Source organism: Schistocerca americana, chromosome 8, assembly GCF_021461395.2.
Source record: "Schistocerca americana isolate TAMUIC-IGC-003095 chromosome 8, iqSchAmer2.1, whole genome shotgun sequence".
Classification (NCBI taxonomy): domain Eukaryota; kingdom Metazoa; phylum Arthropoda; class Insecta; order Orthoptera; family Acrididae; genus Schistocerca; species Schistocerca americana.
Genome location: NC_060126.1, coordinates 258,969,059 through 258,993,447, shown reverse-complemented (window position 1 = coordinate 258,993,447; position 24,389 = coordinate 258,969,059). Strand labels below are relative to the sequence as shown.

The following is a 24,389-nucleotide window of genomic DNA, read 5'->3' as shown; positions in this document are numbered from 1 at the left end:
ACTTCAGCAATCCTTCCTTGTGATGGTAGATGTAGTCAACCAGAACCTTGATGATGATTAAGCCTGCCCTCACATTCCCTTGCAGTCCAACATCTGGCCTCTGTCACATCTGAATGCCCCACACATCTGGATACTGTATGGTTCAACTAGCTGGCTGAATTGAGACCCCACAATGAGGCACATTTCAAACTCTGTCAAGTGCTAATAAAGCTCTATCACATGAGTACATAGCATCTACATGTCATTCACTGTCATCACTCAACATGACGCTGTTTCTGCCCTTTATGTACCCTACCAGGCCTGGTGACAACACTAAATATGAACAACACTAATGCTCTCAGCGGCCATTCTGCCAGTCAGAGAGAATTACAACTCCAGTTATTTATATACCTGCCGATGGTGTATGAAGTTTCAGTGCCATTCTTCCATATTTTCTGGGTGCTTCACTTCCTTCTCAGAGAGAGAGAGAGAGAGAGAGAGAGAGAGAGAGAGACTGTGTAATATCTGTCAATACTGTAGTAATGTGTTCTGTAGTGAAGTAAGGCAATTTCACAGGAAGTTATCAATCTCTTTTCTCAGCGAGGCTAAGTGTCTCATGGTCTCAAGGACCCTTTGAAAAACTGAATAGTTGGTGAATGTAGCCAGAGTACAAGTGTCCTCATACATCGTGTGATTCCATACTCTCAACTCTGGTTAGAGTCAAGGCAGTGAGTACACCTAAAAACATAATCATAACACCCGAAGAAGAAGACTGGGTCAGTTGTGGAAATAATTCAGCTGAATATCTGTAAGCACACCATTAAGCAATCATTTTTATTTGCTTCTGCATTTTTCCACTTTACCATTTTAATGTCTTGCTTCGGTTCAATGGTACTCGGTTCCTGTCTTGTTCAGTTACAAGTCTATGGGCTTTTCTATTGTGTAGTATTCTCCCATTTGGTTTATTCTAGGATGTTCTTAGCATCTGTTTGGTTTACATGTTTTATTGCGTTTATGAAGCTCTGGTGACTGTTCTGTTCACTGAAATTACAAAGCATTTGTTGCATGCAGCACTAGACTGTCATACACAAATAGTATTTTGCACTTAGTCACTCATACAAGCACTGAGGCCAGGATATACACATTATGGTGTTAGGGTAGGACTCACCATTTAAATAAAAACAAACTTTTGTTCACCTTTTTTGGTTTTGTAATGTCATTGAATCATAGTAAGCTGCTGTCAATTGCCATCCAGCATGCTGGAAGTGAGCACACTGTTCTGTTTTCTGGGCATAACTTACTTTATTGCAGGACATACTGCGTGTGAGATTAGGAGTGAGGCAGTGCTGCCTAAATTTAGTACAGCTGAAAGATCTGGATAACTGTTGCTATTGGTTCTATTCATTTCTAATTTCCCACTACATTTGTACACTGCAGTTTTCTCTTATATGCAGTGTTTAATTAAAGTAGGTACTACAAACCATTTGTATAGCTTGCTCAAAAACTGTTGTTATGAAAGACATAGAACAACGTGTTGGAACAAGTAAAACACAAAATCACAGTTTGCAGATTGACACTTCACAAATTACATGGAAGCGTAACAACACACACAGTTAGGAAATAGGTGAAATGAACGCAGCAAGAAAGAATAACACTCGATTAAAAGATGATATACTATATTTAAAAATAAACTTTTGTTAACACTATCAAAAAGTTACTGACCTATGCACAAATAAGTACACTACAATCCAAAATATGACTGTTTTACATGGTGCTGTTTGATATTGGTTTACCACAGTCTGACATTAAGTCACCATTTAACAAATAAGTATTATACACAATGAAAATATCACAAGATGAAGATCAGTGGTACTTTTATATGAGATAAATACATTGGCACTGTGAACAATACTAAAAGCATGTTTAAACTATTTTAAAATAATGTGCTCATATAACTTTTTAAAATATAAGAGTCACAATAAGCAACAGCAGATGAGTCATTCTATGAAAAATATGGCTTCATAGCAAATCCAGTATATACATTTGAAAGTCAGCTTCACACATTACCAAATACCAGCAACTAGTTACAAATGTATAAAGTAGTGACTTTTAAACATCAAAAATGTGTCACTGTGCCCATTCCAAGTTGTACTTAAATACAACTGCTGAAACCTATTACATGAAATTTGGCAGTTGTGCATGGTAAAAATGCCTAATAGTGTTAAAGAGGGATAATAAAGGTGTTGGGTGGTGATGTTTTGCCACTTAAATAATTCTACACTTTGGTCAAGCCTTCAAAAGTATACTTGTAGTAATTTTAGAGATGTAAATCTACGGAAGTAACAAAGGGAGATAATAGATCAATTGGAGCTCAGTGATTTTTTGACATTGGGTCATTACAGGTGACATGCAGTGGGATCACTTGGTCTGTACATGCTCAAGTAACCATAGCTGTTATGAAACAGTGCTTAAAATACACATTATCTGCTTATATCAGTACTTCTTTGTCTATGCTGTTCAAAATTTAAAAAGATGATTAATGATTTATTGAATAATTAAAATCATTGGAAACTGGACATACACAGAAATCTGAACTACAGAATCATCAGTACCACAGAGACAAAATGTATCACTTAACTTGTCACCCATGAAGGCCATAATTATTTTTGATTATTTTGACACATGAGAGCTGTTACAAGTTTGAGTGGTGTTCTGTTTAAGATGTCATCCCGTCAATACCCACAAACACAAATAATTTCTGCATCACAAACTGTGCCTTATACTTTGAATTCAACATGTTCTATATAAACCAAGGGCCTCCACACCATGAGTTTAAGGAACAATGTGTTTGAATTCCTAAGGGACCAAACTGCTGAGGTCATCGGTCGCTATTTAAGCAACAAGTAATGCATCTAATCTGCTGAAGAAACAATAAGCACTGGTGGGCACCAAAAAATATTACACAATAATACTTGCAGCCCACTCAGCAATCCTGTCAACAATCTCCTACAGCAGCAGTGGTGTTGATGGTAAATAATACAGAATAATTTTTCTAAAGTTATAGCTAACAGTTTCATCAGAAAATGTCACATCTTAGGTGCCATGATTAATGCAACAGTCTTTTTAAAATAAGTTTAAGAGATAAGGGATCAGTTTTTGATTGTGCTTAACTGGTATCCAGAACAATAACTGCCATATTTAAACAAAATAGCAACCTGTGAAATACCCCAAAGTGTACCCATCAACAAAATCTTAAGACGAATTGGAAAACTACTATGAATGAAACATTACCATCAAATGTCATTTTAAAGTTTGAAGCCTGTAATGCAAAATGCAGGACCAGTATAAACTTGATAAACCAACTGCAAATTAATAGCCACCATATTGGGAAGGAGGTGACGATATATTGCAGTTTTGTTGTAAATAATTTTCCTTCAATGTGAAGCACATGAAATAACATAATGTTCACATGAATTTATAGGATCTTGTTTGCTGAATAAAATGATTTTTTTATAGACAGTATGGGGCGGGGCAACTTTGGACTGCCAAATGGCTTCATTAACTGTTAATCAAAAAAATACATTAATTGTATGTGTAATGAAAAAAATGTACATTTTATGTAAGAGACAACAAGTAAAACCAATAATAATACTGTAAAAAGAAAGAAATGACATCAAATAAAAATACAGCAGGTGTATCACAGCCAATGCCTGAAAGGAAAATCATCATTGCAGTTTGAGAATATAGAAATGGTACACTTACGGACAACTTACCTCCTAAAAATTTTGAGGCTTTGATTGGCAATGACAGAATGTGTCGTTTACTATTCTGAAGAAGATTCTAAAATGGTGAACCTCCACTGGCACCTCTACACCAAGCTTTAAGAAAAACTAATAAGATTTGAGTATTGAACTGGATATAAACTTCAGCATTATCTGACCATAACAAGAATGGCAAATGTCGCTTTTTACACTGTACTGGGTTTCCCTTTTGATTTTTCACTAGTAACATTGAATGTTTCTAATGATTATACATTCAACTACCAATAAAGTTGAAAGTTGGTGACAAACAGCTAGGCTTTACAGCATGCTGCCAAGTATTATTAGTTTAAGCTGTGGCATGTATTATAGGTCTTCTTCCATCACTCTGTTCACATATCTGACTACTTATCTTTAAGTACACAATTTGCCTACATAAGTTTCAAGGAGACACTTCCTTTGAACAAATCTTATAATACAGAACAACAAATATAGTTTTAAATGTTTAACATTAACTAAAAGTGCTTAATACTATTTGTGGCACAGATCAAGACAACAGAATATGTACTTCACATACATCAATCCATTGATTTAAAAAAAAAAAAAAAAATCATCTATTGGTGCTAGTATAACTGATAATTACTCATATTAGGAGTGAGCATTTTTCATAGTGTCTTACATGCAAAAAGAAAAAAATGCAGATGTGATGTTGGGACTGTGTTAGAAAAGAAAAAATGAAGACTACAACAGAAACATGTTCTCTTATGGGATTGCATTATTTCAACTTTAGTTGTTTCTCTTCACTTTTTGTTAATGAGGTGCATCTAGATTAGAACATTAGTGACAAGCCAAGACTAAGACATACCAGTACTCAAAAGAAGATATTTGTCTTCTGTTACTCTTGCCTGTTTCCCTACTCCTCCAGACTATACATATGATGAGAAACGTTTATGGCAAAGTTAGTCCTCATCTCCACAGCAGACAATTTGTATCAATGCATGAGATCCATTTGTATATTATAAGAATGGCTGTTAATGAGAATTTTGAGAGTTTCTGCTGTAGTTTGGTGCAAAATCATTATATGTCAATGGATCACACAAACTGCTGCCAAATCCTTTGTGAAACAAATACAGCTTACAGTGTCTACAAACTGATAAGACAGTGAGCAAACTGACTGACTTAACTATAATTTATCACTAATAGGCAATTTGGAATAATTTATTTGTTCATATTATTGTCACTCAAATGAAAACATAACACTTGAAAAGTGTACACAGAAATAATTCAACTTCCTTCACGATGCATCCACATTATTGAAGCAGTCTAGTAATTTGATGAAAGTAAAATCATTGCTTTGGATATTGCTACATCACTCATATTTCAGTCTACACCAGAAGTTCAGAGAGACTAGCCATGTTGATTTTTTCATCTTTTACAGCAGATGCAATAAATATATACTGACTTTGGGAAAATAGTAAAATTCTACATAACATTGTTAGCTAGACCATGTAAGACTGATTTATCCCTGACACATCAGTAGTGTGAGTAGCTGTCACAGTGAAACACTAACAGTGAACATTCTTGCTGTATCTTTAACTACAAATTCTTGTTTGTAACTGTAATTTAATAATGAATATATACTTCATACACACTTTCTCAATTACTAATTTTACTGTGTTGACATTTCTCAATGTTTTCACTGATGCAGAACTAAAGAACAAATAATATGGTGACAACACAGTATGGTGATGTATGAGAAGTACATGGAACACATTTAGGAACATTTTACTTCTGCTTCGAGACCATACCTTACTTGTTTATTTATTTTCTATCACTTGAACCAACAGCTGGTAAAACAACAATACAACCAAAAAATAATGAGATGCTATCACAGACAACTTACTTTGATTGAAGTTTATGCATCTTCTCATACAATATTACAGTGGTAAGTATTATAGATAATTTCTCACAGCAGTAAAGGAAGGGCAAACTTATCATCCTGTGTATGTAACAAAAAGTGATATATTAGACAGTAACCAGTAAAATGCAAATGGTCAATCTGTCGTTAGAACCTTATTCTGAAGCCTTTGTTTGTTCAACAAACATTTACACAATTAAAAACATAACACAATAACTAGAACTGTGGTATCTAGGTAAAAGGTGCTGAGTACTTACAACAACATGAAGGCACAAATAAAATTGCCTCAAAAAGTGTTAATTACAAATTGTGTGACCAGTTACACCTTTTTCCTTTGTGTATTTACAGGCTAATACTTACATGTAAGATGGTAACAAGTTTTCAGGTATGATTTGGATACTTCCAAATGCAAATAGTCTCACTCTAAAATATTTTTAAAAATATGCAGTATATGCTGCAAACAACAATAAATAAATAATAAATTAAGTTATTATGTACATCTTTTTTATATCAGTAAATCTCATCTGTGGTCTTTCAGCCACCTAGTCTGCTAAATGTGCCTGCACATATTGCACAAAAGAATATATGCAAACAATCAAATTCATTCCAGCAAACACAGATGGCACTACAATTGACTATTCCTCCTAAGTGAGGTATGATATTCGGAACTGTAGTGTAATGAGGCACATGTGACTATCTATGCCTTTCCCACTGCTCCCAATATTCTCTGGTTTGCATCTCAGACAGTCGAGAAACTGTGCGTTCAAAGGCAAATACTTCTTCCTCACCAGTGAATATGTTAGCAGAAGCATTTTCCTAAAAAGAAATGAATAAAAAACACATTCAACATAAGTATAACTCATGTTTAGTTACAATTGAGGCACACTGGAATTGTACATGAAAGAAATCCTACTTTATTATTTGTCTTTCCAAACATTTGGCATGACTATTCACATGCATTATATCCTGATCTGCACTTTCTCTATACAGCAAAAAATTGTTTTCCCTTATACTAATGCGTATTTTTTAATGAGGATATGAGGCATATCCACACACATTCACACATTTTAGATACAACAACAAGACACTGTAGAAAACGGTGACTAGAATATTTAAATACACTGTTCCTCCCCCCGCCCCCCTCCTCCCATGACATACAAAAAGAGGGAGAATTAATTAACTACAGAACTGGTTGTGTGGGTTTACTGCAAGTACTATGAAGTAATTAGAAAATACTTACAATCATGTTTGAAAGGACAGACACTGTTGAAAATCCTCAGCTGTACAAAATATTTTTGTAATTAATTTGCTGATGATAAACATCTGTTATATTAGGCATAGATCTATTACCCAACAGAGATGAAAATTTGTGTTGGACTGGGACTCGAATCCAGATTTTCTGTGTATTGCGAGCAATCAGCTTAACTTCTTTGGACCGACCCAACCTTCCATATCTAATACTGCCTATGTGCTTATTTTGTAGTCCACTAAATTCATCAGCTATAGCTCGTAACATTACTAGTATTCTCATGACAGGGACAATGAGGAATGGACACCAATGCCACTACTGGGTAGCTGATCTATACCTAATGTAGACGATGTCAATGAACTTGCAGCTGCGGATCGACAACAGTGTCTGTTCTTTCAGACATGCATTAAGTATTATAAAGCCTAGGTGGGCACATGGCAATAACAACATTGGTCTGTATTTCTCATTGTCTCATTCTCCCTGTTGTGGAAATCCAAGAAATGCTGCAAGCATTAGGTGATGAATTTAGTGGACTATGATATAAGGATGTAGACTGTGTGACATGTGATTTGGCTGGTCTGGGGGGTGTGCACAGAGAGCCAAAAAAGTCAAGGTGACCACTCACAATAAGCAAGAAATCCGAATTTGAATGCTGGTCAGGCACAAATTTTCATGTCACTATTGGTTAATAGATCTATCCCTAATAAAGCATCAAGTAATTTACAGTCAGTAAAATAATTTTGAATACAATTAGAAAATGTCAACACTGCATTGCAACAGATTCATAAATCTTTTGTAAAATTTTTGACTTGCAAGATGCAGCATTATTTGTAAATGACAATGTATGTCTTTCCACACGTTTTCAAAGGGGGGAAAAATGATATGGACCTCTAAAAGGTGATTCTGTATTTTGCTTGTAAGTTTGCTTTGTTCTTCTGAAATTCAATATTCCTTCTCTCTCATTCTTTGATGACAAGAAACCATTGTCTTTTATTATTTTTTATTTATTTATTTTAGTGACAACATTGAAAATCTATAGCTCAGTGAAATATACTTGTAGGTGGTGAATATGAATGAAACAAGAATTGTAAGAGATGATATAACCAAGCATTGTCCATGTGTCTGTACTTGTTTACAAGGATATATTACATTTACACAAGTATACAATGACCCTGAATACAAGATGACCCCTCTTTTTTTTAGGAGGGTTCTTGAGAAAAAAAATCCATTAACTTAAAATTAGCGTTGTATTGTCCAGATGAAGCAGTTGTGAACTTTGAACATGTAGAGCCAAGCTGTAATTTGCACCAGTTAATGATTGCTACTATTTACACATCTCATAGCACTGACAATACAAGCAAACTCAATGACAACAATATGTTGTTCTCTGCCCCCCCCCCCCCCCCAATGCAAGATATTATGCTCTGTTCTCCCTACTAAGAAATCCTCAGCCCAGTCACAAATTTAGTCAGGCACTTACATTTTATAGTTTCATTAATAAGTATTGATGTTATCCTAGGTAAAAAAAAGTTTTTAGAAGTCAAGAAATATTGCATCCACCTGTTTGCCTCCTATATCCACATAAACATGATTAGCCCAACTGCAGTATAGATGCAGACTTTTAAGCAGTTATTCCTCCAGTGCTCCATACAGAAATTGATGGGAAGAAACCCTGAGACATTTTATTACAGGAAGTACCATCTGCCATATGGTTCAAAGTGGTTCAATGAGTCTGGACGTAGATGAAGATCTATGGCTTTCAGTATGTCACATGAGTAAAGCTGAGTCTTACATGACCTACGTTTTTGAAATCCTTGCTCGTTGACATGGAGGAGATCATTTTTTTCAAGATTCCACATCATGTTTTAGTTCAATATATGTTCCAGTATTCTGCAACAGGCAGATGTAACAGATATTAGACAGAACTTCTGGCGATTACTTATGCTGCCTTTCTCGTAGAGAGGTGAGACTTGCGATTTTTCCATTCCACTGTGCACAGATATCTACTTTGTAATATGGTTGACTGAAAGGCTAAGTCAACTGTTAAAGTCCGTATACAGTCTGGTAGAGATCCCATACTGTTCTGAAGCCTTGTTCAAATCAGAGTTTTCAGATGTTTTTCAACATTACTGACAGTACACCATCTGTACAGCAGTGCAAGAAGTAGATTGGGAAAGTACTCCTGCATCTTTCTTTGTAAAGAAATATTTAAAAATAGAGTTCAATATTTCTGACAGTGCTCAGTTAACCCTCAGTTTCAGTTGTGTGTTATCTGCAAGTATTGTATGTGGGTGCTAATGCTGCTCCCTTAAAATATGACCAGAGAGCTCTTTTGGTAAGAGAAAACAATTGGTTGAACATCAAAGAGAAGCTGTGCATGTCACAAATATAGTGCTGCTTGACTAATGGACATCTGGCTGTCTGAGAGGTAACAGGAGAGATTTATTTTCCAGTTCTCTCGGAATATATAGGTACAGGTCGTTTAGGGTTTTCATGGGAATTTTTATACCACTGTTCCTGCAAAATAGTGGCAACTTCAGTTAATGATGATTGTGGTGGTGGAAAGCAATCACACACCCTTCTCTCCAAAGTAAACCACAAACGCTAAATAATATTGAGACCTAGTGATTATGAAGGCCAGGGGAGCTGCAGAAATTCATCCTTATGCTAACAAAAGCAACACTGCATAAAGCGATCCTGGTGACCAGGGATCCTGCCACCTTGGACAGCATCAGCACTAGAGAACACAAAATGTATAGTTGGATGGACTTGATCAGCCAAAACGGTCATGTAATCGTTGGCAGTAATATGATCTGCAGAAGTACCCATGTGGCCCATAGAATACCACGATACAGCTGCCCAAATCATCACTGAACCCCATCATGTTTTACTCTTGAACTGTAAACTCAGTCAGAAGTTGAAAACAGTGTGAAATAACAGTCACCTGAGCAAATGATATTCCTCTATTGCTCCATAGTCTGGGTTTTACAACTTCAGCATCACGTTTTCCAGTTACAGACAACTGCATCACACTGATGAGTGGTTTTGTACTTAAAGACTGTCCTGCAATTCCCTGCTTATGAAGGCGTCTCTGTGTTGTTTTGGTGCTGATGAGGATTTGCAAGTTCCACATTCAGTTTTGCAGTGACTTTTTCAGCTGTTATCCCCTTTATTTTTCCCCAGAATCCTCTTCAATGACTATTCATTGCAATCACTCAATACACTCTTTTGTCCACATTGTGACTTAGTGGACTATGTTTTTCCATTTTTCCTGTGCATGGTATAAATCATCAATATGGTGCCTCTTGAAACACCACATATTTTGGTTACCATGGTCCAGGCATCCATCATCATCCAACAATACACAGGGGTTCGAATTTACTTAGCTTTAACATAATGCACTCAACTACACAGAACACTGCTCTGACCACAACTGACCCTTGCAACGTGTCAAGAGCATCCCATAGGTGCTCTTCATGTTAACCTACAACAGCAAAACCTGCTGACTTGGCTAGCATCTGCATTTTTGTTTAAGCATGCATTTCTTGTGGTGTTTCCATATTTTTGTCCGAAACCTGTAGGTAACATTATTATGCTAATCATCTTAGTTATGGGGCAGGTGAAGTCTAAGCATACCAAAGTAACACAATAAGAAATCCTTTTGGAGTATTATAATGTATGTCAGTCTATTGTTAAAATTAAGTAAGTTTCTTGACCGTACAAAAAGTCATGCAATGTGAGAACGTGTAATCTGCTACAATACACAACAAAAATAAAAAAATGTTCCTTGAATTATTTTTTTTGGAATATCAGGGTATGCTTTTTTGTGTAGTTAGATTTAATATCATGAAAGGAATTGCTAAACAGTGTAGAGAGAGGGAGTAGTGATAGTGGGGGTTGCCAGTCAGGAGTTATAACTGCCTACAACAACAACAACCTGGCACCTTTTGAGGCGTCCGTTGGTACTGAAACCATACAAGTGACAGCATTACAGGCTCTACGTCATGACAACAAATGCAAATGTGTGGCATTTTCTGATGAGCTGCAGAATGCTATTGACAATAACAACACATTCGCATAATGCATTATGCTTAGTGATGAAGCGACTTTCCCGTGGTGAAAGTAAACAAACAGAGTTGAATTTGCGGCATACAGAACCCACCTGCATACACTGAACATTTAAGAGATTTACCGAAAATCAGTGTGTTTGTGTGGTATTCCACTCATCTGTTTAAGGCCCATTCTTCTCCGATGGTCACAGTTAACAGTCCGCAATATCTTCTTATATTACAAAACTGGTTGTTTCCAAGGATGAACGAGGACAACTTCCTTTTTGGACAAGATGGGGCACCCCCTCACTGGAGTCACCAAGTGTGTAAATATCTGAATGAGACTCTACTGACCCATTTGATTGGTTGCCAAACAGCTGGCAAATTAGCACTTCTTAGCTAGCCTCCATGGTCACCAGATTTGACGCCCTACGACTTCTTCATGTGGGGCTTCATTAACAACATTTATGCAATAAGACTACCGCACAACCTAGAAGAACTGAAGAACTGCCTTAACGTCAGTGATGACACACATACCTATCCGCATACAATAGGAATCCGAGTATCAGTGTCATATGGGTTGTGTCACTGGTGGAGGATAAATGGAAGATCTGTACTCGACACTTGAGAGATAGGTAAATGTGTGCCCCAAGTTTCATAGTTGTCTGTCTTACAGAGTGTTTGTTTGTTTGTGTGTGTGTGTGTGTGTGTGTGTGTGTGTGTGTGTGTGTGTGAGAGAGAGAGAGAGAGAGAGAGAGAGAGAGAGAGAGAGAGCATGCGAAAAATTTGCAGTACCACTTTCTGCATTTACTACAACTTAAAAATAAAGATTGAACCTTCCATCATTACACTTGGCAAGAGTTTATTTAAGGCAACAAGTTTTCATTACACATTTCAGCGAAGCACAGTATTAAGTCTGAGCCAGTTTTGATCTGGGACATATAAAACAAGAGCTCAGTCACCATTTTTCATCACAATGGGTACAATGAACAATAGACTGTATTTTGTGTGCATTTCAATCTGTACATGTGAATGATCACATGAGCCCCACTGAAATAGATGACATTAAACGATTGGTCATCTCAAACCTGTATGTACGTCTCCACATCTACTCTACATGACACTGTACAGTGCACGGCAGAGAGTACTACATACTATCACCGATTTTCTGTTCTGTTCCACTCGAGTATTGAGTGAAAAAAAAAAAAAAAAAAAAAAAAAAAAAAAAAAAAAAAAAAAAAAAAAAAAAAGAGAACATGTACATGCCTCTGTACATTCTCTAATCTCTCTTATCATATTCTCATAGTCCCTGCAAAAGATATACATTGATGGCAGTATAATAGTCAAACAATCTTCTTTGAATACAGGTTCTCTAAATCTAACCAAAAGGTGTTAGGAAAAGTATATAGTCTTCATTCCACGGATTCTCATTTAAGCTCCCTGCGCATTTCAGTTACACTTTTGTTTGGACAATACCAACCTGTTATCATCTTAGCAGCATACCTCAGAATTCGTTTGATGTCTATAATAATGACTACTTGATAAGGGCTCCAACTACTGGAACAATGCTCTACAAGGAGATGCACTAGTGTCTTGTGTGTTATTTCCTTTGCATTTTCTTAGCGCCCTTGCAACATGATTGTCCTATTTTATATTGTTTCTTAGTGTTAACTCTAAATATTTGTAAGTTGTAATACATTCAAGATATTTGCCACTATTTAGATATTGTTGGGTTCTCTCTCCTTGCATTTAACCACACTTAACACTTTTGCTGCCATGCAGGCTTATGCGACTGTTGTCTTTCCAGGCAAAAAAATTTGCCTGTAATCATGTACTGAATATGTTCTAATGTTATGAAGTGCACCCCAAATGTATGAAAGCTCAAAATGCTTCAAAAGAGGGCTTAAACTGCGAGGTAGCTGGTGTCCTCATAGCCCAGAAATGTAACCAGCTTCACAGAGGTTATTATTGCGAGCCGTGAGGACACTGGCTACCTCGCTTTCTTACAGGGCGTGATACAGAAACAGGGTGTAAATTATAAGAAAATGCATCCAATTGGCTGTTAGTTATTAGGTGTATGTGATAACCAGTACACAAAAATAGGAACAAAAATAGTTTTTCTTACAATTTGTGTGTTTTTGAAAAACAGGAAATGCAAACAAATTCATGACTTTCCTTACAGATTGTGGTTGTTTTTGTTACAAGTTTCTGTGCTTCTTTTATCTCTTGAAATCTTCAAGTAGCAACTACTACACATCTTTCAGATTTTTCTATTTCGCTTGTCTCTCTGTATGCTCTCTACTATGGTATGGCTCCTGAAACTTATAGAAAGTTGATTGGGAGTTGGTGTATCGATGTTGTTCTCTAAGAGGCTCATGGTTATTTCCTCCCTAAAATTCTTTATAGGAATATTTGTCTTGGTAAATATTTTGTACAAAAAGTGAGCATTTAGTACTGCTGTGTTCAACATAATTTCAAATGCCACTTTATAGTACTATCTTATTGTTTTCCTCAGTGGTGAAAATTAACTTGACATCTGTCCTGACACACTGATTCCATGCACTGCCGCATTATAATCCAAAATGGCAGCAGGCTTTAATATTTCCTCACGGGTTTTTCTTGCTTTTCTTCCCAGTGGTTCGCATTTTGATGCCATGCTTCGTAGTGAGAGACATCACAATTCTTTTATCTCGCCATTTTGCTACTACAATTCCATCAGACTCTCTTCCAATGAGTTTGCGTTTTCTTATTTGTGACGTTGTGATGGTGGGGGGCAAATGCTTACTATTTTATCTCAGAGTACCTACAATGTTGTTATTTCTATCCAGCAAATGCCTAGCTAATGACATGCTTGTGTAATAACTCTCAGTAACAACAGTGCATCCCTTATCTATTTATTTTGCAATTAAGTCTAAAACTACTTTTTCTGCAAGATTTTTACTGACATTGTACAGCCATCCTGAGTAAAGAATCATTCTCAGCATATACCCAATTTGGTTACAAAGTTTGAATATCTTGATTCCATACCTATGGGTCTTGCTGGGATGAAATAAAAGTCATCCGCGAAAGGGCATCATTGACTCATCCACTGCTAGTATCTCTCCCAGTTCATATTGCAAGCAAAATTTACTCTGCATAGTATCAAGGAGTTTTCAGATCTTGAATATACAATCACTTTTACCAACAGTTGTGCTGTCCTCAAAATGGACGAACCTCAACAGCAGTTGAAATCAGTTACAGGACATAGTTCTAGCGACTGGGTTGTCCCTGTAAAGAACACTTGTACACCCTGTAAAGAACACTCGTTAATGTGTGGGTAGTGAAGTTGCCCCATGGAACTTGTGCATCTCATCAGTGTTTGTCTCCTTCCAAGTTGTAGCCCTTGCTTTACTGTGGGTCTGAGCAGTAGACAAGAACTGTACAGCATTTCTGCTTGTTTCAGTAATAATATAGTCACCGATGATAGTTCTGAAGACTTGTATAGGTTTCAGATCTTTCCGATTCTTGGGGTAATGTGGGTCTTTAGATTCAAAGGTTTCCATACTTTTGAACTGGTCACTTTGGACCCGTTTTCATTTTCACTTCCTTCTAGAAATTGAGGAGAAATAGATAGTGTAATGGATGGCTCATTACTTTCTTCCAGTTCCTTGTCACTTTCATTCTCAGGCACCAATTGTTGCTTGGGTGAGGATGTTTCATTGAGTGCGTTGTCTTCATTGTCACTCAAATCACAAACATTAGATAACTCACCATAATGAGCATTGAGAATTTTTAACAGCTCTTCCTCTGTCAAGATATCAGACTTATCTTTCCATCTCTATTTACCAGTAGAGGGACCAGGGCTTGTATCTCCACCACACTTCGTCCGTGGCCTACCATTAGGCTGTGCCATTTACTGTACAACAGAAAGCAAAGTAATAGAGTCAAAATGTTTTTGGTGTTAAGCAAGTGATTACAGAAAAAGTCATAATGTGCCAAATAGCTACCTAAGATATTCTTCAGTTTCTTATTCCAACACTTACAATCACTCTACCACATGGTTACGTAAGACTATTTCTGAACAATTAAAACTAAACTAGGAAAACAACGTATGAAAACAATATCACGTGAAGGGCATGGTTTCACAAATAAATTAATCTGCGATCTAGCAGCCACTGCACATGCTATTACAATGTTACTCCCTTAAGACCATAGAAAAGGCAGTTGTGGGTTTCCTGCAGGGCCAGCCTGTCCCAGAATTGATTGAATGCATCTGCAGCTGAGAGAGCCGATGACCTTGTGGTCTGTGAGAAACCCACTTCTGAGGCTACCAGCGCCCTCATGGCAGCAAAACTGTTAATGGAAGCTGCCACGCTTTGCCAACTGCAGATTTTATCCAAGTATTTCTGCATTTCCTTGTAATTATCCAAAAACAATTCTTTCCACCAGACAACAGCTATATCAGTGAATAATCTTTTATTGACTCTGATCCTATAAGAGAAACCACTTTATCTATATACAGAAGATTAGAAGCTCCATCACGCTTTTGTGGGCCACGTCCAATATTACTTTCGTTTCTGTACAACTTTTACATAACATACTGGGTCCTTTTGTCTGATATTCATCAAGCCAATTGTATCACTCCGAAAACACTCTGTAAAACTATATAATGGTTAGTACTCGACGATGTGGTACAGTGTGAAAAGCACTTGGAAAACTAGGAAGACAGAATCTACCCATTCACCTGAATTTGTCTGAAAGATGCCGTGAGTGTGTAAAGCAAGTGCATTTTTCTTTCTTTTTGTTTTTTTCCTGCATCAGTGCTGATTATTTGAGGGTAGCTTGTTTTTCTCCAGAAACATCATAATGTTTGAGCTCAGAATATGTGCAAGTGTTTCATTCAAGGTTTGTGAGATCTTTAAAAATCACTTAATTTTAATTTTCTGTTTGCCAATTTTCATTGCCAGTACCTGCCTGTGTTCTTTTGATGACAGTTTGGGTGTCAGACTGTGGAAATCAAAGGATGCTGAACATCACTACAAATGTAAATAGTCTTCACAGGCCGCCAGATCACGTTGTGAAAATTCCACAATATTTCCACGAGCAACTGTCCGACATCTTCAGGTGGTTCGACCTTGCTGGTGGCTACTGAAGAGTCATATCACTACAAATGTTTACACAAATCTGACCTGATATGTTTGCCTGGGCATGTATGCCTCTGCAGTTGAATTGGAGCTTGCGGATGATGAAACTGAACAGGTGTATTTACAAGTACTTTAGCAGGTGATCACAGCAAATACTTACTTAAACAGGCACAGTGTATGTGTAAGTTTTTCAGGTAAATCACAGTTACGTACTTATCTAAAAAAATGGGATACTATTACAAAGCCAAAAAAGTGCATACAAGGTTTATTGAACTTTATCACAGCAAGATCTGTTTGCAGAAAGTTAATCACAAAGGTCATCATAAAGAACACAAGAAAAAAGCAGCACCCTCCAAACTAGTAGAAAAATGACAAAAATTGGCATATTCAAAATGAATGCACAAATGTATTGTTGGTGTTTCTGGTGATGTACAGGTGCTCAAGCGCACTGACAAATGCAGGTACTAGTGCTGACACTAGCAACCTCAGATTGCGTAGAAGTGTTGTCTGTCTAAGTAAGCTTTTTAAGGACTGAAACAAAAGATGTAGTGAATGTGGGAGGCTGCATGAAATTGTAGATCTTCCTGACCTCACCATAAGGGATGTTTTAATTTCCTGTATCTTCCTTTCTTCAAGAAAGACACTTCAGTCCCTGCTCCAGACAGAGTGATCTCCAGAGCAATTTATACACTTCAAAGGAAAGGAGCAACCAAATCTGTCACGAGCAGCCATGCCACATGTGGCTTCACCCTTACATTAAGGTGGTGTGCCCACAGCACTGGCATCAAAACAGCACACTGGTTTGGGGACATAGGGCCACAGACATAGGAAAAGGAAACTTGCCTTGATATGCTCTAAAGTTTTGTGCTGTTGAAGGTAAGGATGAAGGAGTCAGATTTTATCAGATCCTCATTCATCCTTTTCAATATTCTTTGCACATTAATGATCCCTTCTTGAGCACACTCATCTTTCAATTCCTATTTGGGAATGTCGACTGGAGCTCTACATGACACAACATCTTTGCTGTAACACAAGGTGTTGTGGAGCTCTGTTACTGTGGCATATTCCCCAGGGCATTTAGCTTTCCAGAGGTTTGTCTCTTCTTGGGTACTAGCAGTTTCAACCAACACTGTTCCATTACACAACTATTTGACTGATTTCAATGTACCTGTGATGCGCTGTAAACCCTTTTCAATATAAGAAGCTGAAACCTTCTTAAAGCTGTCCTCCTTGTGTTTGACCATCAAGAATACATTCTGACCAGCAGCATGCATTCTGTTACTAATGAATGAAGCACTCTGTGTAAGTCCCGAGGTTGATCACTAACAACTGTTCCCTTTCAACACCTATGTTTCTCAGTGTTGCGCAACACATCTTGAGACTGAGCTTTTTTTTAAAGAGGTCACACATCTGGACAGTCAAGACAAGATCCCCAGTCACTGGGACACACAACGTTCTACCACTGCATCCCATTGTGGTCGCTGAAGCATGCACGGCACTTATGGTGACTGACAGAACTGCCGGTGCTTACAGCTCAGGAACTCCTGGACTGCCAAGCCCACACCCAGCAAACAAATGCTGAGCCTCTGATGGTGCACAAATGTAGTAAATAGAAACTGCTGCCAAACAAAGAAACTGTAGTTTCCAAAATAAAAATTATTAGAAACAATTACCAAACAGAACCAAAACAAGTGAAGGGATCCTGGAAATCAGGAGGCAGTTCACTTGAAATACACAAAAAACAGACATGGCACTTCAGGCTGTTGAGTTTCTTGGATGATTCAGATGTTTCACAGGACTCATAATATTGTATGTATGTTGTTATGATAATAATGACAATGCTGTAGACTTCACTATGTGTTATTAACTTGAAGGGCTTCACACACTGTCAATCTTTCTGCTATACTTGAAATTTAATGTGACTTCTTATCAACACTAGTCAGTCCTAGGGCTGCTTTATAGATTTGCTGAATGAATCACCTTCAGTTCACAAGAACCAAAGGCAAACCATTTCTATAAGAACTGTAACTAGCAAAGCACTGAAATGTTCAATCCAGCCTTCCCATCTTCTGCTTTAGCTTTCTTTTGTTTTAAAATGTTAATATGAATTGTGATGTTACAAACACTATGAATTCAAGTCAATAACACAGTTCATGTATGTATACAAAAGTATCTAATAATATTACAAAATTATGATTTTGGACATTTTAAACTTACTGATCCAACTTGTATGTTGAGATCATCCATCAGTGCACGATTCTCATCCAACATCTGATCAACGGACTGCTCAGTCAAGAACAATTGTCGATGAGGTACATCTGAAGAAACCACTACACGCACCTGAAACACATTAGAAATAATAAATTTAACTTTTTTTTAACAACTATGCTAAGATACAATGGTTGCAAGGTACAGTTTACAAATAAAGAGTATTTGCAGCTGTGAATATTTAAGTAACTCCTGTCACATATTTACGCTGCATGTGTGCAGAAATTCCTGCAACTGAGTAAGGAGTCAATTGAGTTGTTGAATAAGGCTCAACTGTATCAACAGAATGTAATGCAAACCATTACATCATATTATCTTACCTACAGGACAATATTATGAAAAAGCAAATTATATATAAAGGAGTAGAATTTGACAAGCTTCTGCCCATGTACAGGGCTGCTCATACATGGGGAACTATCCTTCTAAAACAAAAACAGGTGGATAAATAGAAATTTAAAGTCAATGATGAATGAAAAATTGTGTGGGGCTGTGTTACCAACATGGTAACCATTTTGGAAGATCCATCTCGTAATTTTCAAATGGAAAGAGGACCAGGTGATTTAAAAGTTGTTGGCGTTACCACAAGCCATACATACTGAGATTGCTGTGATAACACGAGAGAGAAGCACTCATTTTTGCAGAGGATTTCAACCAACCCCAGAGAGATCACCCATTACCCCAAGTGTCGTGGTGAAACTTCTCTCGAAATTACATGAAACTGGTGGTGGTTATTGGGATGTTTAAGGGGGACTAAACAGCGAAGGTCATCAGTCCCCCATTCCAAAAACAGGTGAGACATAAATTCACGAAGCAGGTAAAACCCCAAGGGGAAGGAGACTCCCCCCAGGCCCTAAAAGAACACAAATGCGGCAACGAACACTACAGACACGAAGAGTACAGATGAACACCAGACAGAAAGAAACAGAAGAAAGGAAGAAGGCCGGAGACTGGTTGACTGACCATGAGAGCAAAAAAAGGGAAAGGGTCAACCATCCGACGACACACCAAAACAGCAACAAACATTGAGAGACGCGAGGACAAAAGACACAGAAAGGGAAAGGTACAGGACTTCCCTAAATGGAACCATAAAAAGGACTACCACGGATAAAATTTAAAACGTCATCAGCCATGGAGGCATCGTCACATAAAATCAAAGGCAAAGTGCCCGGGAGATGAAAAGACTGCCGGAGGGTGCGCAGTCAGGGACACTCCAACAAAATGTAGGCGACCGTCAGCCGGGACCCACACCGACACAGGGGGAGATCCTCCTGACGCAAAAGATGACCATGCGTCAGGTAGGTATGGCCGATGCGCAGCCGACACAGGATGACAGAGTCCCTGCGAGAAGCCCGCAGGGAGGAGCGCCACACATCGGTCGTCTCCTTGACAGCCCGCAGTTTATTCGGGGATGTCATGCCACGCCACTCAGCAGTCCACATCCCAAGTACCTTACGGCGCAACACCAGCTGCTGATCGCGAGCCGTGAGGCCGATCTCCAAAGCTGGGGCGTCGATCGCCCCTTTGGCCAGCCTGTCAACACGTTCGTTCCCCGGGATGCCAACGTGACCTGGCGTCCAAACAAAGACCACCGAACGACCAGAACGGGTAATGGCGGAAACAGACTCCTGAATAGAGGACACCAGAGGAGAAGAGGTGTAGCAGCGGACGATGGCCTGGAGGCTGCTCAGGGAGTCACTGCAGATGACGATGGACGTACCTGAGCAGAAACGCATATGCTCAAGAGCGCGCAATATGGCCACCAGCTCTACAGTAAAAACACTGCAGCCAGCCGGCAAGGAGCACTGCTCAACATGGGCAGCGTGAGCAAAAGCGTAGGCAGTGCGACCATCAACCAGGGAACCATCAGTGTAGACAGTCTCACAGCCCGAAAATGAGGCGAGGAGCGCAAGAAAACGGCGACGGAGGGCCACAGGCGGAACCGAGTCCTTGGGTCCCTGTGCCAAGTCCAGACGAACGGACGGCCGGGGCAAACACCAGGGAGGCGTAGGTGCACGGACACGGAAAGGAGGCAGAAGAGGGAATGACCCCAGTTCCGACAGCAGGGACTGGACGCGGACAGCTATGGAAAGCCCAGACCTAGGTCGCCGTTCGGGCAGATGGAGGGACCATGGCAGGGAATAGCAGGCGACGATTGGGATGGCCCGGCGAGCAATGCACGTGGACAGCATAGTCGGCGAGCAGGCGATGGCGGCGAATCCGCAGTGGGGGTACCCCGGCCTCCACCAGCAGACTATCCACGGGGCTCATACGAAAAGCACCAGTTGCAAGCCGTACCCCACAGTGGTGTATGGGGTCTAACAACTTCAACACTGAGGGTGATGCAGACCCACAGGCCAGGCTCCCATAATCAAGCCTGGACTGCACAAGGGCTCTGTATAATCGCAACAGCGTGCAGCGATCCGCACCCCAAGATGTGTGGCTCAGGCAGCGGAGTGCGTTGAGGTGCCGCCAGCACTTTTGCTTCAGCTGAGTAATATGAGGAACCCATGTGAGCCGGGCATCAAAGACGACTCCTAAGAAGCGGCAAGTGTCCACCACTTCAAGCAGGTGGCCGTCGAGGTAAAGTTCAGGATGAGGGTGGACCGTCCGACGCCTGCAGAAGTGCATAACTCGAGTCTTGGCTGCAGAGAACCGAAAACCACGAGTCAGAGCCCATGATGCCGCCTTGCAAACGGCTACTTGCAGCCTGCGTTCGGCGACTCCCGTAGTCGTGGAGCTAAATGAGATGCAGAAGTCGTTGGCATACAAAGAAGAAGACACCGACGACCCCACGGTTGCAGCCAGACCATTAATGGCCACTAGAAATAAGGAGACGCTCAACACCGAGCCCTGCGGGACCCCATTTTCCTGTATATAAGATGAACTAGAGGCGGCACCCACTTGCACCCAGAAAGAGCGGCGCAATAAAAAGGTTTGAAGAAAAGCCGGAAACTGACCACGAAGACCCCACTCACGCAACGTAGCAAGGATGTGATGCCTCCATTTGGTGTCATACGCCTTCCGCAGATCAAAAAAGACAGCAACGAGATGCTGATGTCGGGCAAAGGCCGTACGGATAGCAGATTCTAGCCGCACCAAATTGTCCGCTGCAGACCAGCCCCGACGGAAGCCACCCTGGGATGGAGCGAGGAGACCGCGCGACTCAAGGACCCAACACAAACGCCGCCCAACCATACGTTCAAGCAATTTGCACAAAACGTTGGTGAGGGTACATGAAACTGACAGTCACGGAAATACAGAAAGCTTGAAGATAAAAAACACCTAAGAAGGGAGCAACATCAACTGCTGCTCTAGCATCATTCTATAAGGGGCCACAGTGCAGTAATCACATCATCTTGCAGAAAACCGGGATCAGCTGCACATCAGTCATGAAATTCTGACCATGTAATGCACACCCTTACAAAACGAAAATATTATAACATTTCACTAAGGGTGTTCGTGATTGGCAGCTGTTTGCAGAATGAGCGACACACAAGCTGGATGAAAACATTCATTGCCTCTACAGTATACTCTTTGCAGATAAAGCTAATCTCTATGTGTACAGAGAGATAAATAAACAGATTCACATATACTGGTCAAATGTCAGTCCTCAATGGATGCATCCACCAAAGCTAGTTGCACATCAAAAGTGATTTTTTGGGGTGAACTACAGGGCACTTATATTATAGAGGCCTTCTTCATTCAGGCTATACTAACAGCAGCTCATTATTTGTAGTTGTTAAAGATGTGCTACCATTGTTGCTGTCTGAGGATGAGACATTTTCAACTCACTTTCAGCAAGATGGTGCCCAACCTCTTTACACGCGGGTTGAATGGGTATACACAGATACCCATTTTTCCCAGAGATGGATAGGTTATAGAAGACCTGTGGAGTGGTTGCTACATTCCACAGATGTAAGTGATTAGATTTCTATCTGTGGTGACATTTGTCAGCAATCGTGTATGCAGTGGAAATCAGAAATCTTGTACATCTCAAGGAGCTGACTGTTGGTGTTTGCACTTGTGCTTGTACCATTATTGGCATTAAGTCCATGAGGAATGGGTGGCATTCATTTGAAGCTGTGTGAAAGTAGTAAAGTACTTAAATAGCACTTGGTATCTGTAGTTCTAAGTGACTGTTTTCATTGAAAAATATCAGTGTTGTCAAGTAAATACACACATTAAAAAAAGATTAGCATCGTCCCGGTTCACAGAACTCCTGAAGATGGACGTTGATTGTGGGTATTGTATCACAAACACAGTCCTTTGACTTTTCAGAGATGTCACTAAACCCACCAAAGATGCAAACAACCATGCATGAGCAGCGCCTATTAGACGGAGGGGGTCCAACAGCCAATAACTTCCAGTCATTCCACCAAGAGCTACTATTGAAGTGGATGACCGCTACCTATGGATTATGGCTCAGAGGAATCCTGACAGCAACACCACCATGTTGAATAATAAATACTTTTTGTGCAGCTACAGGACATTGTGTTATGAGTCAAACTGTGTGCAATAGGCTGCATGATACGCAATTGCACTCCTGACATCCATGGCGAGGTCCATCTTCGCAATCACAACACCATGCAGCGCGGTACAGATTGGCCCAACAACATGCCGAATGGGCCGCTCAGGATTGGCATAACATTCTCTTCACCGATGAGCATTGCATATTCTTTCAACCACACAATCATCGGAGATGTGTTTGGAGGCACCTGGTCAGGCTGAATGCCTTAGACACGCACATTGTCCAGTGAGTGCAGCAAGGTGGAGGTTCCCTGTTGTTTTGGGGTGGCATTATGTGGGGCTGAAGTACGCCGCTGCTAGCCATGGAAGGCGCTGTAATGGCTGTATGATACGTAAATGGCATCCTCTGACTGATAGTGCAACCATATCGGCAGCATACTGATAGGCATTCGTTTTCATGGAAGACAATTCGTCAATTCGTGCCCCTATCATGCACATCTTGTGAATGACTTCCTTCAGAATAACAACATCGCTCGACTAGAGTGGCCAGCATGTTCTCCAGACATGAACCCTATCAAACATGCCTGGGATAGACTGAAAAGAGATGTTTATGGATGACGTGACCCACCAACCACTCTGAGGCATCTACGCCGAATCACATGTGAGGAGTGGGACAATATGGACCAACAGTGCCTTGATGAACTTACGAATAGTATGCCACAACGAATACTGGTATGCATCAATGCAAGAGGACATGCTACTGGGTATTAGAGGTACTGGTGTGTACAGCAATTTGGACCACTACCTCTGAAGGTCTCCCTGTATGGTGGTACAACATGCCATGTGTGGTTTATATGAGCAATAAAAAGGGCAGAAATGATGTTTTGTTGATCTCTATTCCAATTTTTTGTACAGGTTACGGCACTCTCAGAACCGAGGTGACGCAAAACATTTTTTGACGTGTGTATTAGGCTTCAAACAGGAGACAAACTATTTAGCACAAATAAGGAGGCAACAACTTTTCCAAAGTAGTAGGTGCCTTTCTAATTTACTTGATTAAATTTAGTTGCCATAAACATGAATAGTGTCAAGCAATATAGTACAAATTTTTCTTAATACAATATGTGTATTAAATTTCTATGAACTGCTTGTCTTGTGTTAATATTTACCTTGACTCTTTCCACATTCCTTAAGGTTCTTTTCCTTTTTTTTGGATGCACAGAACATAATGGGCAAATGAAAGACTAACTTAATTTATGCAGTTGTTGATCTTAGTACCTGACAGCAATACGAAGTAAAACATGTCAATGCATTTGCTTTTAAGGAATTCAATTACTTAATTAACTTTTGTCAGTTCTGGTTTAAGTAACATAGCATATTTTTACAAACTAAGCATTAAACAAAGGTTTGATTTACAACATTAAATACAAGACAATTTAGAAATTAAAACCTATTTTCAATTAAATTCCTAACATGTCCATTTTCAATTAAATTTCAAACATGCCAATTTTCAAACAGGTTTTGTTAAAATGCTAACAGAATAAGTGACAAGTAATTCAGAAATGATTCTTTCCATAT

The 24,389-nt window shown here is 39.4% G+C and overlaps 1 protein-coding gene across 1 annotated transcript in view; it reads right to left on the bottom strand.

Moving 5' to 3' along the window:
- Nucleotides 1-1,638: 1,638 nt before the first annotated feature.
- LOC124544674 (putative ATPase N2B) overlaps nucleotides 1,639-24,389 on the bottom strand; it is a 105,113-nt gene continuing 82,362 nt past the window's right edge. The window contains exons 6-7 of the mRNA XM_047123297.1: nucleotides 18,294-18,416; nucleotides 1,639-6,471 (exon numbers count right to left, since the gene is read on the bottom strand). Of these exons, the coding sequence (XP_046979253.1) occupies nucleotides 6,349-6,471; nucleotides 18,294-18,416 (246 nt within the window). The 3' untranslated portion in view covers nucleotides 1,639-6,348. The remainder of the gene's footprint in view (nucleotides 6,472-18,293; nucleotides 18,417-24,389) is intronic.